Source organism: Pseudochaenichthys georgianus, chromosome 19, assembly GCF_902827115.2.
Source record: "Pseudochaenichthys georgianus chromosome 19, fPseGeo1.2, whole genome shotgun sequence".
NCBI lineage: Eukaryota > Metazoa > Chordata > Actinopteri > Perciformes > Channichthyidae > Pseudochaenichthys > Pseudochaenichthys georgianus.
This window is the reverse complement of record NC_047521.1, coordinates 19,187,974-19,206,361: the sequence shown is the minus strand read 5'-3', so window position 1 is coordinate 19,206,361 and position 18,388 is coordinate 19,187,974. Positions and strand designations below refer to the sequence as shown.

The window sequence follows — 18,388 nt, the reverse complement described above, 5'->3', positions numbered from 1 at the left end:
CAGAGACAAGGGGTGTGAGGATTAAAGAGCAACAATATACACAATGTACTAACAACATGTGCAGATAACACTTTGCACTTTTACTAAATCAATGTTAGTTTTCAGCTTATTGGGTGGAAACTTAAGCAGGCTGGAGAAGGCAAACAAAGTCAGTGAGGCCACACACACACACACACACACACACACACACACACACACACACACACACACACACACACACACACACACACACACACACACACACACACACACACACACACACACACACACACACACACACACACGGTATTTGAGCAGATCATTTGAACCTCACAGAGAACATGGATGTCAATGTCTGGAGAGGTAAATAAAAGCAGATGTACTGTATCATCAGAAGTTCATAATTATTCACATTATTTTGTCGTGTAATTCCAACATTAAGTAAAGTTTTTACTTACAGACTTCACCGGACACTTAAAAGCACAAATAATCACTTAATGTCAACAAATCCTACACTCTTACTTTGTCATGAATTTAACTCCAGGCTGAAATATTTGTCCCCGTTTTATTTTTGACCAATCCAGTTAAATGTCTGATTTGAAGTCTGTAACTTGAGTTTTCTGTGACGATGCAATAACGATGAGATAAACTGTTAGGGCTTTCATCGCTCTCTTCCCCAAACAATATGCAATGGGTAACAGAAAGTCAAGCAAAGCGCAGACAGACAGGGGGTGGCTGTGAGACAGAGTGGACATATTGCAATGCAGAGCTTTTATGAGGTCCTGTTCTCAATCACCGGTATATAAACTGGGCGGCCTTCATGCATCTCAAATATAAGCACATAGAGACCTCTTCACAATAAAACTGTCCACACACACCTTAATGACTCTCATGAGTGCTTAGGAGTGACCAGTTAAAATGTCAGTGCCGGTCTGGTTATTAAGGATGAAAAACGGGCTTAAGAAAGATTTAATTGCCTTGAGGCTTTTAAACATGTACCATGAAAAATTATCTATTTTAGAGACTTTTGAGATATATATTTGTAAAAATTAAGAAAATATATGTATCTTTTAAAGGAGTATTTGCAGACACAAACAGCTATGATAAGATCCGATCCTCTTTACTTAGGAAACTGATTACGCAGCACTCCTGAAATGTAAACTGACAGTATAAAAGAGGTTAGCAATAAGTAATATACGAAGGAGTGAGGAGGAAAGAGCAGAGCACAACCTCTCCGGGACAAAGTCGTCCTCCTGATTGATTTCCCACTCTGCTCCAAATGTCACATTAACTCACAGTGAGGGAGTAGACGGCGGGGCTCATCTTCTCCACATCCCTCTCCATCGGACAGAACTGCTGATAGAGCGGACAGCTGCGGTCCCACAGCACCGCCGGCTTCAGGACGTAGCCACAGCCGCCGTTAGCCTCAAACAGAGCTGTGTTCAAATGCATGGGCAAGTCTGAGGGGAGAGAAATTAGGTAATAAAGTAAACAAAGTATGGTATAAATCCTTAAAGACGGGGTAGGTAAGTTTGAGAAACCGGCTCGAGTGCGCTAGAATTTGAAAATAGACGACCGGAGAAAATCTGCCACTTCCGTACAGAGCCCCTCCTCCAACACACACGAACACGCACATGACCAATGAGGGCACGAGATAAGTTTGTGCACAGACGGAAGGCTGACAGGCAGGTAGGCCATCCAGTTACTTTAGCCGGGCCGGCTCAGATGATTGGTCGTGCTTTTTACACTTCAAAGCACTTCAGATATTCATTGCTATCAGGATGTTAAGAACATTCCATGGAATATAACAAAAAGTGTATCTCGAGCCGGTTTCTCAAACTTACCTACCCCACCTTTAATTCACCTTGATGATGTAAAAAAGTTGGAAAATTAATAAAATCAAGTTTTATTTATATAGCACATTTATAAACGATTTTTGGTGGAGCCAAAGTGCTGTACATATAATAAAAATAGCCTACAGTAGAGACACTTTACAGCAAATACAACAGCACAGATTGTTCAGAATATCTATCCTTAGACCCTCTGTCCTTCGACCCTCACATCGTACAAGGAAAAACTTCCAGAGAAAACCCACAGTTTAAGGGGAACATGGGAGAAACCTCAGGGAGAGCAACAGAGGAGGGATCCCTCTCCCAGGACGGACAGACGAAGATTATTCAGTTTGTTGCGGCAGTTGTTTTACCAGGTTGGATTTTAAGTCGGCTTTATAAGAGTGTGCTACAAAAATAAAACGACATGTCTGAGTGCAAGTAAGTCTCTTTCTAAATGATGGGGAAGATGATTTGAAATAAAGAGATGGATAAAACACGAGGGTTGAACGAATAGTTTTAAAGGAAGGGAGTAGGACAAAGGTCAAATGAGAATGAGAAAGAGGAGGATGAGAGGTTCTTTTAAATGTAATATGCCTTTTAGAGAAAGTAACTTCATCTGAGTTCAGACGGCGAACAGAGACATTGCTGGATAATGGAGAGGGAGGAACAAATACGATTTGAAACAACAACAGAGTAAGGCAGAAAGAACGAGAAAAAGAAAGAAAGAGGAAAAAGAGACCGACAAAACAATCTCTTATAAAGAGCATAATAAGAGATACTTTTATCTGCAGAGACATAACAAACAAACCGACTCTAGAAGTATATAGTCTTTTAGGTATTTTCAAGGGATTGCAAAGTTGTAAACAGCTTACATTATGATGTAAATGAGGCTTGACATTGCATTACAAAGGAGAAAGATGACAGAGTAGAGCAGAATGTTTGATGGCGAGACATACATGAACAGAAAGTGCTGTTTAAGTGATTCGCACACAGAGAGTTTCAGCCACTCACCGTCAGTCTGATAGTTGAGTGCCACCAGCTGGATGCCGTGCAGCCAGAAGAGCAGAGGGTTGGGGTTTGTCGAGTCGATCCTGGTGGCCGCTGGGTACGTTCTGAGCAGCTGGCAGCCCGTGTGCTGGATCAGCTTCTGAGAGTAGCGGCGGCACAGGCGCTTGGCGGCGTTCTCATTGACGGAGGAGATGTGGTAACACTTGGGCGTGCGGATGATGGCGCTGAGGGAGGTGGGGGGGTTCAGGGTGGGAGACGTCTGCTGCTGCTCCTCCCAGCTCAGCCGCTCGCTGCCACCTAGAGGGAGGAGAGGGACCTTTAAAGACCCTGAAAACCCTGTTCGCTGCTTTTAGGGATGTGGTGGTCCTTGAATATTTAGAGTAGCTGTAGAACCAATCAGGATGCAGCATTGGTTTGAATCACGAGTTTTGAGATTTGATGTGGAATGTCAGCTTAGGATGTTTCTCCCCAAACTTTTTTCAGATTCAGGATTCAAGGCTTTTATTGTCATTCGTACATAGCTACAGTACAGTGTAGTTATGTCGATGGAAACCTTAGGTCACAGGCAACACAATAAACCAGTAAAATAGTGCAAGTAAATACAATAAAATAGAATAGAAGTAGTGCCATAAGAGTCTATATACAAGTGATACATAATTTGTAAGCTTGGAATGTTGTATGTCTTTTTGTACTTCTTCATATGTTTTTTGGCGTACCTTTACCAGGGATGCGGCTCTGAGTCAGCGCAGGAGCAGGGGCTGTGCCAAATATGGACTTCCTGCTCTTCCCCCGGTCCTTCCCTCTGCCAGAGCCGGCAGGAGACAGCGTGGACAGGCCTGTGTTCCCACACACAAGAGGACAGCGGTCAACAATGCAACACAGACAGGCTGGAGACCAGATCATGACATCACCATCTCATCATTTGTTTCTCAAACATCCAGAAATCACTTTCTCTAAACGCCGTCACTTTCGGTCATGAGGAGGAAGTCCTCTCCCACTCAGGCGTCAAACCAAGTGCATTTGTTTTAATGAGGGTGGACGATTAAAGCTGATAGCACTGACAAGTATTTTTATTTTTTGAACTAGCGTGTTTTTGTTCTGTAAAGCAATCCATTAAATGTTGCCTAAAGTCTGTGGGATGACGAGGAGAATGCAGCACAGAAGCAGAGCGATGCTTCAAATCTTCTTATTTGATATGGTAATAAGATTCATGTCGCTCAATTAATGAACATTAATGGCATGTAACACATTTAAAAACTATGAATCATGAGCACTTTATTATTTGGTGCCAGATCTTTTTTCTTCTTTTCAACAAAATATATGAGGTAAGAAATGTGTCAAGCATTTTGTGAATCTTAAGTACATTTTAGGATTGTATAAATGCTTGTAGACAAGTAGCATGTCTGTCTGCCGCAAGTTCAGACAGCGGAAAGAAACAACAAATGTGCAGCCCTTAAAGAATTGGGCTGCTTGCCCCGTCTCCTCTTTCTCAGATCTCAGGTCCCTGGAAACAGTAAACAAATAAAATACCAGTGGAAACACAGCCACGTTTATAAAGGCAAATGTCATGTAAAGTAAAGAGGAGACAAGCAGAGAAGAGAAGATGCTTGAGGGAGGAAAGCGATAAGAGGTTGATATTTTAGTTCAACAGATTTTAACCAGTTCAAGCTGAAGGAAGTGGGAAGTACCAGAAACTCTTAGTCAAATGTGAACCTGGGACTAACTGAAGAAGAACATTCCAGAAACATTTCCTTAATAGACAACAACTGTGCTGTGTGTTGTGACGCTCTGGGACTGACAGACCAGTGAAGTAATCGTATCTTTCCCCCCGGGGAACAAGGGGGTTCGTCATCTCTGTGGGTGTCCAGTGTGGGAGAGGAATGGAGACATATTAAATGTCTTCCAATGAAAAAAAAATTAAAACACGCGGAAAGGTTTGACCTCTTAAATATAACATGGGAATGGATTAGACTGGGACAAGACAGAGAGGTTATATTAAACATGATAGCAAGAGAAAAGGAAAAGAGAAGGAAGACACAGTCACACTCAAAAAGTGCTATGATAAAAAGTTGAGAAAGAAAAGAGCAGTGAGGAGGACAGTATGAGGACATGTTCTGTACCAGGGAATTTCACAGCCTGGCAGTAGATGATGAGGTCGGACAGCTCCTGGGCAATCTGTCGACTCTCCTTCTTGTTCTGAGGAAGGTAAAACTCCTCGCCAAGCTCCATGTCAAACACCTACAGGTGCAGGAGACACAGGGCATGGACAACACAGTTAACATTGAACTTGAGGAGGCAGTGATGTACTACAGGAGAAAATGCCACACGTATACAGCGAGTAGCTATGCAATGGGCTTCTTACCTTTCCTTTGCTCTGCGTGGTGCTCTCAGGCTTCTTCATCCTCTTCGGTATTTCATCAACAGGCTGCTCCTCTTTGTCTGCTGGGCTCTTCCCCTCTGGTTTGTCGTCCAGGATGTTATCTGTTAAGGACACAACATGAATTATCGAAGCTCCCAGGTGTTAATAAGTGTGAGTGCAGCAGACTGGAGAGCACACATCCTCAGGGAACGTTTAACGAGTAAAGCAAATGTCATAAACAAACGGATTTATACGCAGCACGTGTTAGCATGGTTTTGAACAATGCACAAACTGCAAAACGTTAAAGCTGTAGTACACTCATAGTGCTGAACAGGACACGCTCGGTGTGACTAGTTGAGGTTATTGCAAATCAAGCAGGCATGCCCCCAAACTAATCTTTAAGGTCAAACATATTTCTTATTCCTGCACTGCCAATCCAAATTTGTATTGGCCTATGTTCATTAGCTAACCTGGAGCCAAAAACTGGCCTAACTAAGATAAAAAAAATTAACAAAACAAACATGTCGCTGATGACGATGACCTAATACTTTATTTATAAGAAAAATGTATGCTAGAGGGGGTAGGACCAGAAAAGTTTCTTTTAAATCTTCTTCTTGCCCCTGTTGAAAATGGCAGACTATTTCAGAATTTTTTTTTTTTTTGTATTATTATTTTTTTGTACTTTGTTAGAATTATTATTTTGAGTGAGAAAAAAAAAAAAAGAATATATATATATATATTAGAATTATTGTCGTATGTTTTGTTTCTGACATGTTCAATAAATTGACAAAAACATAAATAAATGTATTTGCCAAACCACAATGGTGCATTGGTGTCCAAGATGCAGTTGGTATATTCAATGCTGAATCACCAGTAAGGCATATGTCAGAAAATGTAAATTCAGCTTGCAGGAATGTTACTTCTTGCTTACTTCTGATGTAATGAGGAGTTTGGGTTTTGTAAATACAGTCAGAGCTTTTATATGCCACTAGAGTTAACTACAGCGTAAAGCTTCTTGTGCATTACATTTAGCATGTAACCACGGTGATTGATGCTTAGTTGGAAATGAGTTGTATATACTCTACAATAACACACTCGAGTCTAACGTACAGGATGACGACTGAATGAAACCACAAGCATGTTTGTTGGTGTGAATGCAGATGCAATTAATTATAGTAATGTGCAATGGCCCAGCGTTTAATTCAGCTATTAGTTATGCCTTTCAGATGACTGCAGAAGAGGGTGATTACAGAATAATTATAACTACTTTCAGAGCACATGAGCAGGATCCCAAGCAAAAGCCACTGAAGGCTCCTCCTCGTTGATATTCAAAGCAAAGTTTATCAACTGTAAACAGCAGCAACAGGAGGGAGCTCTTCCCTTTGCTCCCATTTCCTCCTACACATTCATCACAGCGAGGAACATATCAGCTTGAACATGCAGATGCTCTTTATCACAGAAAACGTGTTTAATTCCTGGCATTTGGAATCTGGAGCTGACCCTGGATGTCACCCCGAAGACAGAAGCCAGAGAAGTGAGTTGGCCCAGACTGTGCCTGGAGGGAGTTACCGTTAAACAATTGACGGTGGCGACTTGGCAGTTTAAAGCTCAAATATCTCTGTTTACATGGCCAGCTGATGTTAAGTACAAGCATGTAGGGTCATGGAGACTGTCAATGGTGGAGTGTATTCAATCATGGTTAATATTTCACTGACAAAAAATGGAAGTATCAAAATCTAGCCACTCAATGAGGTTTCAAAAGATACTTTTTTTTGTTGTAAAGGTCTTTGGCCATTAAGTTCTTCCGACAGGGACAAGCAGAGGGCAGGGACAGGAGGAGCAGTGTTGGGACTGCGACCCAGGATAGGGTAGTTTCCCCTGGTCTGTTGTTTAGTGCGGGGGCAGCGTAGGGCCTGAGAAACCAGATGGCTTTGTTTTGTTTTCATGATGAGCCTGCCCAGCTTCTAGCGAGGTCACTGACAAAATATAGTATGGCGGGAAGGAGGAAGGGAGAAAGAGGAATCTTACTGACACTGCCAGAAATAAATAAACATTTTTCTACACATGACAATAATTTAGTTTCATTCATAATTACATATTTTTCATTCAATTTAGAAGCAGACTGTGAGGTCCTACCCTTGCCCTTAATGCACTAAATCAGAGTTTTCTAAATAATTCCTTAAGGTTATTGCAGATATACTCTAACCTGCTCTTAAAACAGAATGTTAAAAAACATACTGTAAGAAAACAAAATGCCAAATACAAAGACACAAAAACACAAGCTCACATCACATGTCTTTAGTTTTTAAAATAATATCCATTAGATGATGGATACACATAGCGCATATTAACAAAGTCAAAAGAAGCAAGCTTGGAATTCAGGGTGCTTTTTGTATCATTGCAATAATACACTTATGGTAAGTGTACAGCGCACCAAGCATACTTAATGTCGTGAACAGTTAGCAGCAATACATGTGCTTTGACAGCCTTCTATTGTGAATAGTATACTGTATGATTATGAATACAAGTGATTAGTAGTAGCGGTGGTCTTAGTAAAAAAATATTATATATTTGTTTAGCTACATTGGAGAATGAGGGAGGATGCCTTGTAACAGAGGTCAGTAGTTGAAACTCACACTAATTAAATATTAAATCGTCAAACAACACAACTTTCAAAATCTTCTCCATCTATGTCCCTTTGGAATACTTCTGTATTTCTTTGAATTTACAATTTAAAAAATAATAATAACAAAACTAAAATACAACTTCATACCTTTTGTTTACCAATAAATAGATTGAATGAAATTGAAGGTATCACTAAGTTTCACATACAATTCACCATGTCATGCTACGCACAAAATTCTTTATTATTCCGCCGGGTTATTTTGCGCCTCTTCTTCTCCCACATTCCACATCGCAGAAACTCCGTTCAAACATCAAAACGTTCAGCTCGGTCGGGGATCGATGGCTATTACTTTTCTTATTCATAACTTTCATAATTCCAGAGATACATCCCATAATTCATCACATTTTTAACATGGAAGTCAATGGAGAAACTCTTCAGACTTGAACAATCTTCATGCAACTTCAACTGCTAACTGTTCCTTCATACTTTCACTCAGAAACCTCATTCCAACTTTAAAATGTTACACATCTTTCTGACATTATTCGTGTAACACAACTTTTAAATCTGATTCGTACTTTTAGAGATATTAAACATTGTTCAGACCTTGGTAAAGAGGCCTTCTTCAGATTTTAGAGTGCGTGATGTCACAGCTAGAGTGGAGGACAGATTTAATTTTGCCTTCATATTTTCTTTTAAACCTGCCATGATTCCCAAATCTAGCTCTACGTCAATTATGGGGGTGTCACCATATGCCGTTTCCATGGAAACGTGTCCCTCGCCATAAAACACGATGTAGTCGTAATTGATATGAAAATGGTCAAAACACCACCAGACTTCAGATGACAGTTAATGGTCCAGCCCTCAACATGTCTATGTGCCATTAGTGAGTTTTCCTCAAAAGATGTTGCCATGGCAACACATTCCTCGCCGTAAACCACGATGTTGCTATAACTCCTATGAAAATGGTCAAAAAGTGCTCAAACTTCACGTGTGCTAACAGTCCAGCCGTGAAGATATCTACGTGACAGTTTTGAAATGTCTTCAAATGTCGTTGCCATGGCAACACAATGCTCGCTATGAACCACGGTTTTCTCATAACTTCAGTGAAAATGCTCCAAACGGCCCAAAACTTCACAGGTTTGGTAACGATGCAGCCATCAAAACATCTAAGCGTATTATGGGGTGTCATCAAATACCATTGCCATGGCGACAGATCATTCGTCATCAAGTTAGTTTGCAGTTCAAATATTCTGCTGCTTTTCCAAGCTTTTTTACTTTATTTTCTTCTCTTATCACACATTCAAGCCCCCAGTGTTCATGTATCATTTCAATCTAAATTCTTCAATTTCTTCTTACACATTACATTTCAGAATAGCAGTTCAGAGTCAGCTTTTCAGCATAAAGCATTCCCAATAGCAATTTCTTCAGGAATTGCATTCTCGAGTTTTAATTGCTGCTTACAACAGATGGCTGCGGTGCAGCAAAACATAACTTGACATTGACAAACAGCAGAAAGCTAGCAGCTGTTACAGTTTGAAGGCACATACAGGAGTCAGTGTATAGCAATGATGCAAATCACGAGGGCACATCCATGTACCAGTGTTTCCTCTGTAGTTATTCTGCAGTGGTAGAAACCACAGCAATACATTTCTAACAATAAACTATAATTTCTCCGTACAATTTAATTGCAGAAACGAAATCTAAATGTAGCATTTTATAAAGTACATTTCAAGTACTAATAAAAATGTTACCAAGATATTTCAAATTTCTTACAGAACGAAATACATTAGGGAAACACCAGCAACTACCAGCACAAAACAACATTTGATGGAAACACCGGTACATTGAGAGGCGCATCAGAGCCGTGGGTTTACCTTCCAGACTATACGAGGCAGTAGAGGCTGTGAGGACATCAGCTAAGTGGAAAACAGGCAAGATCAATTATGAAATGAAGGGAGTATCAACGTAAAGAAGGTGTTAGAAAAAGAAACAGAATAAAAGTGAGAACAGAATCTGATTCAAAGGTTACTTAATATAAAATCTACATTTCATGTATGACTCATTTCAGCCCTGGAATCCATTGAAAACAAATATCGGTGACGTTATCTCCAGGGCTCACACCCCATCCCAGTTCTCCTTACCATCTGATAGAGACTCATAGTCGTAGTCATACTCGTCTTCTTCCTCTTCCTCTTCCTCATTGGTGTGGTTGTTAGGTGAAGTAACCCCTGGTGACCCGTTGCTAGCCTGTGCCTGCATGTGGGCCAGCTGGTGAGCCTGTAAAAGGGTTCAAATATTGTTTTAAAAAACAGAAAGTGCTGCAAAGTGATAATCAGTGCACGTAAATTATTTTGAGGGAGAATAATATGTACACTGATATACCTGTAGCTCACATTTGATCTACATCTACACAGCATCTGGGATTTTTAAACTATCAGCAGATAATCTTTACTGCATATACTGTATACGGAAGAACATTATCTTAGTGTAGTAGTGAAAATGGTGTACAGGAGGTGTGCATTTGAGCACATTAGCATCTATTATTTATGTGACAGCACTCTAATCAACACTGCTGTATATTGAATGTACTAATGCTACCTGCTACCTATGAATAATGTACATGTTTATGTATGTGTGGACAGGAAGCCTTCTTCCTTCTTGACCTTCTGTTTGAGTATGTCCACCGGCGCCTGGTGTGCTTTGAGCTTCTTGTTCTTCAGGAGGATTCTCCCCCGCAGCTGCAGAGGAGACGGCAGGTGAGGGTCATCGTTGAAATCACTCTCAAAGAGGAAGCGAGTCACAAGGCGTTCCCCAATCACCGTCTGAAGGTAAATATTGAAACGTGATGGACACACAGTGAATAAATGATGTGAAATGATATGCAGAACAGACCCGAACATAATGCAAAGCGATAGAAGTAGTGAAGAAGTACCGTACTTTTCGGACTATAAAGCGCACCCTGCATATAAGCCGCAGCAGCTAAATTGTCCGTCTGTCTTGCTCTCGTTCTGTCTCTCGGTTCCACTTTTACTTTGGCGCGCTACCTGTCTCACTCTTTTCCGGCCTCCAGCTTTTCCTGCTGGAGCCCGCCGCTTAAAGGTGGCGGGCGCGGACCGGTCATAGAGCCCATAGCGTTAAAGGTGGTTAATTTTACCTGTAAAATCCATAGATTTAGGAGGTTCCCTAGTGGCCGTTAGCTGTACAAAAAAAATGGGGGGAAAAAGTCGCGGCTTATAGTCCGAAAAGTACGGTAATTTTATCAACACAAATAAGATTCCAAATAAACAAGTTCAAGTGGATGTAAGTTGGCCAGAGGCACAAAGCTGTCTCATCATGAAAGACTCTTTTTTTTTTTTATCAAGCCACTCAGAAGTCAGCCTCCAGGGAGGAAAGAAGGAGGCTTTGTGCGGGTGAGTAAACAACAAAGAAAGGCACAGTTTTCAGCCTGAATTTTATCAAAGCAAGCCTCTGGCTAGGGAAAATATGTTTTAGAATATAAATAATTTTCTACCGTTACTCAAGTGTGGTTTGGCCAGAAACTGGTAGGTGCATGCCATTCCTTGTATATAAAGCATGGTCTTGTTGAAATTGAGCATGTGGACCTACTAAAGAATCTATCTAGAGTTTAGGTTTGGGTGCCGTCATACCTTGAAGATTTCAGCCATCTTGCGTTGCTGCGGAAGGGAGCAGTGGTTCTCTATGGACAGGATGACGGGCATGTCCGAATTGACAAATGCAGACCGGTTTACTGCTTCCACTACATCCTTCAATATCATAGAAGAAATTGTATTTTCAGAAACAGCAGTCAAAATCAAATATAAGACAATGAAGCTCAATGCAAACTACTAATGGGATTTAGTAAAACATTTAGATACAACATTCAAATAACTTACAGTTGTTTAAGAACTCAAGTTCGGAAAAATATGGTTACTAGTATTTTCCACAAGAGCAAGCAGCTGATGAACTAAGGTCAGTAGATTTATTTTTATGAATTACCTTTGTATAAATACATCATACAGCGTGGGAATTGTGTTTGGCTACATTGCTCCATTGTGAGCCAGTGATCAATTGTTCTTTTCTTCTAGATCTTGTTTCTCTATTGAATTATTCAAATGCATGTCTTACCTTAAAGGGTATTTTAGTGGTGAGTGTGTGTCCATGATAAATAACTGGCATGCCATCATCTCCATCCCAGCAGTCCAACTCGACGCTCCTGCAGCCTTGCAGCAGCACCTGGTGAAAGATTGCAGTAATTGATAAGAAACAAACGTGAAAAATAGGAGTTATGGGTCAAAATGTAAGAATAATTAAGAATAACAATTTAAGATATGGTTTTAATATGTGAAAGGCTAACTTACCTGACTGTACAGCTCAACAGAGGACTCTCCTTTGAGCTGGTGTCCGGTCAGATAGGTGTTATGAGAAGACTCGATGTAGTAGTAGGACAGAGGGTACTGCAGCTCCTCTGGGTTCACCTGGGATTCCTCAATACGAGAAGCACAGTTCTCCTTATCCATCAGGAACCTGGAATGGAGGATGGGATTGTTTGACAAAAGAAACATAATGCTACTATAAACTATGTTATGTCGTTTTTTCTATACCTTGCAAAGCCTTCAAACGACATCCAACCCATTTGTCTCATGCTCAATGAGGGCTCAAATCTCTGCAAGAGAAAAACATAAAATCCTTAATTACCACTATTGATCAACATTACCCTCTCCTTCCTTTTTTCTGAGGTCTCATTCAACCGTAATCCATTTATCCATCTTGTAAACATCACACATCTACATCAGGCATGTCTCTCATATTTCTCTCAGTCGTTAACTACAGTATAATGCTTTCATCTCTTCATCTCTCCCTCATGTTTTAGTCAAATCGATTTGTATAAGTGCTCTCCTTGCACTTTCTCAACCCTTTCTTCCAGGCTCTACCTGTATAATGCTGAGAATCTCGTCGTAGCTCAAGTGCTCTCTCTGACAGTTCACTAGGAAGTCGTTGAGCTGAGGGATAGCCAATCCCAAGACGCCCAGTGAAGCATTTTCCACCCCCGTCCCGTTGGTCACGATGCTGGCGGCTGCGATGGCGTCTGAGATCTGCCTCTGGTTGTCAGACATCTGCTGCCTCGTCCGGATAAACAGGCCAAGGTCAGAGCCATTGCGGGTTAATAAGTCTGGAAAAGACCAAGAGAAAAATAAGTTAAAAAGTGGTGTTTGGCACATGTTATTGGCTGATTAGATTGAAGTGTTTCTACCGAGGTCTGGCTGTAGCCCTGTGTCTTTATCGTCGATGCTGAGGTTGGTGTAGAGAGGCGCAGACTCTGGAGTTGATCGACTGCAGGGGACAGCGAAGGTGTCAAACAGCTCCTTCAAGTCCTTCCTGCTTCGGATACTGTGGAGGAAACGGCACATAGCAGATTATAGTCCAAGATTATTATCCACCTAAAACTGACAAGCAGTTTATTTTAGGATTTGTATTCCAATGTCCTACGAAACAGATGTGCAGCAGCATTTGTGTAAGATAAGCAGACAAATCTTTTTTTTTAAAGCCTTGTTACAATAGACAGTAAGTATTTTCTCTACAGAGCACTCACACATTGGATCAATTTACCCTTGTTCAAATACATTCAGTTTGATCTACATTTATTTTCAAGGCCAAATAAAAAGTCACATTAATAAACTTTTGTGTGGCAAATATCCTCCATTTGTAATATTTGGTTTTGCTGTACGTTATATGCTCCTTGCTATTGCTAAACAGAGATGTTAAAGGGGTTTCAACCTTTGCAGACAATGGTCAAATGGCAAATAAGCAGGATTTATTAAGAGGCTGCTTTGCTGAAGTATTGTACTTCCATTTTCTCAGCATTGCTTTTGCTGAGCAAGTGGGGAATTTAAGCGGAAACTGCTGGGCAGTGGATGTACCTGACAATCTAAGAAATGCAGGAGGACTGGTATACTAACATTGTTTCCTTTGATAGGGAAAAAAGTTATAGAAGCTAAATATTTTTACGCAGAAGAATGTCCTACGTCTGATAACCCTGAAAAGCATTTATTGGATGTTATCTAATGTCTTTAGCTGCTATTGATAAAAACACTGCAGTTATACAACCAGAGGGAGAGAGATAGCAGGAGAGAACAGAACATGTACAATATACATACGTATATGCTACAGGCCTTTGCTGAATGTCAAAATATGACATATGTAACCAGGAATGTGTTTGAATATCTGTTTTAGGGGCAGTATCTTCGTCCGCAGCTGATACAGTGCAACAACAATGTGAAAAACAACGAAACAGGGGAGGATAATATGTGGTCAATACCTGAAAGACTTGAAGAGCTCGACAAACTCGATGAAGCTCATGGTGCTGTCAGAAATCATGAGATTCTGGAAGCCTTTAAAACAGCCTTTACCACGACCGTGCCATGACCTGCTGCTCCACGCCCTACGAGCCGAGGGAAATGAGAAGAAAGCCCAAGGGAAACACAAAGGGATGAGAATCCAAACTTCAAGTCTTCCACTCCAGTCTTTGTATACAATACGGTACGTACCCTGGCTGTTGCTTGACAGTTCCAGAGAGGACAGGAGAGGACTGTGGGCGGGAATGGTTGGACCCCGCCATACTGGAGGAAGACGAGGAAGAGGAGGAAGAAGATCCAAGCAATCCAGGGCTTTTACTGGATGAGAGGGAGAATGGTCCAGGGAAGCTGTCCTCTACGGAGGCAAAGAGGACAAAGGGTAAATAAGAATCATACAGACAATAAAGTGTGTAGTCTTTGGATTCTTACGCTATAATGCCTTTGCTTCGGATACATCGACACATTTTTGATTCTTTGTTTGAATTGAAATAGATGTGTAAAGGGTCACCTGGATCTTCTTGGTCGATGCTGTCAGACTCCGGCCCGTTCCGATACAGTCCCTCTTTACAGCTCCGTGTCTTCCTGGAAACCATCTCGTCATCCGTGGCATCCCCACTGTCTCCCTGTGTCGGGTGTGTAAACACAATTTATGCTAAAAACAGGGAACTATTCAGAATTAGAAATTACATCAGTCCACAGGGCATAACAAGGACTACATTGTACCTCAAGCTTTATTTAACTTGTTCATGTACTGACCCTGACAAGGACCTTCTTCTTCTTCTTGGCTTTATCATTAGGGCTGTTTTTCTGGCCGCTGGGTTTTTCCACTCCGCCTGTACCCATGTTCCACCTCCGCCCACCAAACAGCTCAATGGCATGAGCCAGGGTAGGGCCTTCGTACCTGCCGTCCTCCTAACGGAGACGGACACACAGAGGGTTATATGGAGGGGAGCATTTCAGAAAAAGAGAGAAAAAAAAAACGACCTCACCCAATGGTGGAAATAAAGGGGCGTGTACAAGAAAAGTAATGTTAAGTGTACCTGATACATGCTGACATACTGCTTCCTCAGCCACTGCAACCTCTGGTCAGGAAACTTCTTTAATCTTCTGGTTGCATTCACCAACTCTGTCAGGCCCTTGTGGAGCATCCTTGCAGTGTGGTTGGGGGCCACAAAGTGCAGGAGCCTGGTGGCAGGAGTTAGGAGATAACGCAAAATATTTAGTAAACAGCAAGGTGCTTTTAAGTACTAGTGTAGCAATGCACAAGCTTTAAGAAAGAGGTATCAAGGAACTAACCTGTTGTCGGTGGTACTGAGACCGTAAAGGAGGCTGAGGCCATTTTCCTCCACCGTCATCTGGCTGAGCTTGTTTTGCAAACATACTGCATGGACGTCCACTCCCTGATGACCCATGAACACTGCCTGTACATTCAAATAGACAAAGTTAAGGAAGTGGCTCAAGACATATTGTGTAGTTTTTTACTAAATAAATAACGGTTCTCCAGGCCAAAGATGCAGCCTAAATACCAGGTAAATATTTAATCAACAAACCTTCACAACTGCCAGGTCCAAGAGGCCCTCTGCCAGTCCTGCCACTACAGACTGTCCTAATCCCAGTGGCTGCTCTGCAGGGGAAGCCCCTCCGCTCTGAGGATTACCTGTCATAAATCAAAACATTTACAATATGTTTGAAATGTAGTTAAGCCATAGGAAATTGGGCAATAATTATAACCTGTTTAAATTGTAAATGTTACAAAAGACATGGTGCTCAATTACAGAGTATAAACACATATAAAGGATGTTTAAAATATAATAATGACACAGGAAATATGAAATAGATGCCTGAGTAATAATGTGAAAGGAAATTGGGCTTGACTCTGAGATATAAACACACATACAGACATCTCAACTTGTACAGATGACAAGATAAGATAATAAGATAAGATGTACTTTATTAATCCCAATTAGGGCATTTTGGTTATAAAGCAGTTAATTTAATTGCATGTCAATGAACTAACTAACCAACTAACTTATTAACTAATTTAAGTCAATAAAATCAAACGTTTGGTGTAAATAATTCTTTATAAACAACAAACTTTAACCCTCTCACTGCTGGAAAATAAACGAGAGGGTTATATTTGAAAATATAACAGTCTGGAAAATACAAACCCCAGACAACAAGGTTGTAAGTTAAACTAAAATGTTTCATATACTTTCTTTACATTTTGTCAAAGCTGTTAAAAAGTAAACTTGTATATTTTTGACATATCTGAACGATGAGTCTGAACAATGGCTAACAAGCTGTTCCAATCTCAGGGGAAACCCATGTCTTTTGAATGATGTAGGGATTTTCTTTTAATGACACGGTCATCACTTACCCCAGGTGAGTGTTGTGTTGTCGGGCTGTAGCCGCAGCAGGCAGCGAGCAGTGAGGTGGCTCTCCTGGTCGTAGTGGATGACCGTGGCCCCCTGCAGCAGAAACTGGTGGACGTCTGGCTGCAGCGACAACACGTACCTGAGGAATGGAGACAGCAATAAGCGTGGAGTGTTTGTTGAGCTTTATATGTGTGTGTGTGTGTGTGTGTGTTGGGGTATAAGTGTGTGTTTCTTACCAGGGAATGAGCTCAGTGCCATGGCTGAAGGCTCTGTGCGTCTCCTCAGTCCCCTGAAACTCCACCTCCTTCACCCCCGGCTCAGACGACAAGTCCCCCTCCGAATCGGACAAATCCCCCACCATGAATCTAAAGATGGGTAGAAGTTGGGTTACAAGAGCAGAGAGGAAGTTTAGGATTATGAAACTACATCTAAAAACTACAAATTGTATTTAATTTATTTCACAGAAATCTGTAAATACGTTTCTTGTTTTCATTTCAACTACTTCACTTAGTATGTTTTTTAAAAAATGAGTTACTGTGTCTAGTCAAAAGAAATAATTGAGCTGCATCTACAGTAAGACACGGAAATGTATCCTGTACTGTAGTGCATCAGTTGAGTATCATGCATTTGTCATTGCACATTCCTTGATTACCGTACTTTTCGGATAATAATATGATAAGCCGCTGTACAGCTAACGGCCACTAGGGAACCTCCTAAATCTATGGATTTGACAGGTACAATTAACCACCTTTAATGCTATGGGCTCTATGACCGGTCCGCGCCCGCCACCTTTAAGCGGCGGGCTCCAGCAAGAAAAGCTGGAGGCCGGAAAAGAGTGAGACAGGTAGCGCGCCAAAGTAAAAGTGGAACCGAGAGACAGAACGAGAGCAAGACAGACGGACAATTTAGCTGCTGCGGCTCATATGCAGGTGCGCTTTATAGTCCGAAAAGTACGGTACTTAACAAGTTTCCAGTCAAACAGCAACTTTAACCAAGTTAATGTTAGGCAGCATAATGACAATCCTGACACATTTATAACCACTTACAAGACATGGTTTGATTCTGACGGTGTCCTAAAAGAATGGGAACTAGAATAGGAAAAGGGGACAAAGAAGCAAGAAGGGAAGTGTGAGACCAACAAAGAGTGAAACAAGTTCAGTACACAGAAGTGAAAAGAAATATAGCAATAAGAGAATGCAAGAGGGAAAGATCAGAAACACATGGAAATAATTCCGAAACATCTCTGAGTAAGAAAGATGATCTGTATCCAAGACAAATGAACTCAACACACCAAGCCAAAATGGAGTTGTTATCCTGAGCTCTAATGTGAACTAATAACTCAGAGTCAGAGAAAAGTGTCCAGAAACACAGAGAAGATAATCCAGGTTCCCATAACACAAACAGTGCAGGCCGAGCTTGAAATGAACAACATTGGAAGTTAGTGTCCACATTCCAGCGTGTGTCTTTAGCTACCTGCCACCAGTGTGCTGAAAGGTACCAGAGCTCGGTTGCTTCCTGCTCTGACAGGAAACTAACCTGTTATCTTGTATCTCTGTGACACAGGAGTTTATGTGAACATCTCCTCATCTCAATAACAATCTGCACAAGTGTTCTTCATAAGCTCATTATCTTGAAACAAAAGGAACATGCCCTACAGACCACATATTTCTAAGCCCTGAATCAGCATCAAGTTGTTTAGTTCATCAAATACAAATGTTTCAATATATTTACAGCTTCTAAAAATGCAATTCTTAGTCTTATGATAATCATTTTGCAGCAGCTGCCTGATTTATTCTGAAAAGGACTCCTTTGGTTGGATGGCCACAAAAGCCTTTTCAGAAACTTACAGTTAAACA

At 41.1% G+C, this 18,388-nt stretch overlaps 1 protein-coding gene across 5 annotated transcripts in view; it reads right to left on the bottom strand.

Moving 5' to 3' along the window:
• The window catches only part of plce1 (phospholipase C, epsilon 1), an 88,832-nt gene that overhangs the window by 7,132 nt on the left and 63,312 nt on the right, over positions 1–18,388 (bottom strand). For 3 of the 5 annotated variants that reach the window (XM_034106718.2, XM_034106719.2, XM_034106721.2), the window contains 24 exons: positions 17,579–17,620; positions 16,769–16,897; positions 16,535–16,671; positions 15,708–15,814; positions 15,454–15,578; positions 15,198–15,342; positions 14,914–15,069; positions 14,666–14,780; positions 14,350–14,512; positions 14,121–14,243; positions 13,056–13,192; positions 12,736–12,974; positions 12,406–12,467; positions 12,163–12,328; positions 11,930–12,037; positions 11,452–11,568; positions 10,468–10,626; positions 9,946–10,081; positions 9,679–9,720; positions 5,182–5,300; positions 4,940–5,057; positions 3,536–3,655; positions 2,823–3,116; positions 1,276–1,439 (listed from right to left, as the gene is read on the bottom strand). In XM_034106718.2, the coding sequence (XP_033962609.1) occupies positions 1,276–1,439; positions 2,823–3,116; positions 3,536–3,655; positions 4,940–5,057; positions 5,182–5,300; positions 9,679–9,720; positions 9,946–10,081; positions 10,468–10,626; positions 11,452–11,568; positions 11,930–12,037; positions 12,163–12,328; positions 12,406–12,467; positions 12,736–12,974; positions 13,056–13,192; positions 14,121–14,243; positions 14,350–14,512; positions 14,666–14,780; positions 14,914–15,069; positions 15,198–15,342; positions 15,454–15,578; positions 15,708–15,814; positions 16,535–16,671; positions 16,769–16,897; positions 17,579–17,620 (3,223 nt within the window). The remainder of the gene's footprint in view (positions 1–1,275; positions 1,440–2,822; positions 3,117–3,535; positions 3,656–4,939; positions 5,058–5,181; positions 5,301–9,678; positions 9,721–9,945; positions 10,082–10,467; positions 10,627–11,451; positions 11,569–11,929; positions 12,038–12,162; positions 12,329–12,405; positions 12,468–12,735; positions 12,975–13,055; positions 13,193–14,120; positions 14,244–14,349; positions 14,513–14,665; positions 14,781–14,913; positions 15,070–15,197; positions 15,343–15,453; positions 15,579–15,707; positions 15,815–16,534; positions 16,672–16,768; positions 16,898–17,578; positions 17,621–18,388) is intronic. The other 2 variants (XM_034106720.2, XM_034106722.2) reach the window with 2 other exon arrangements.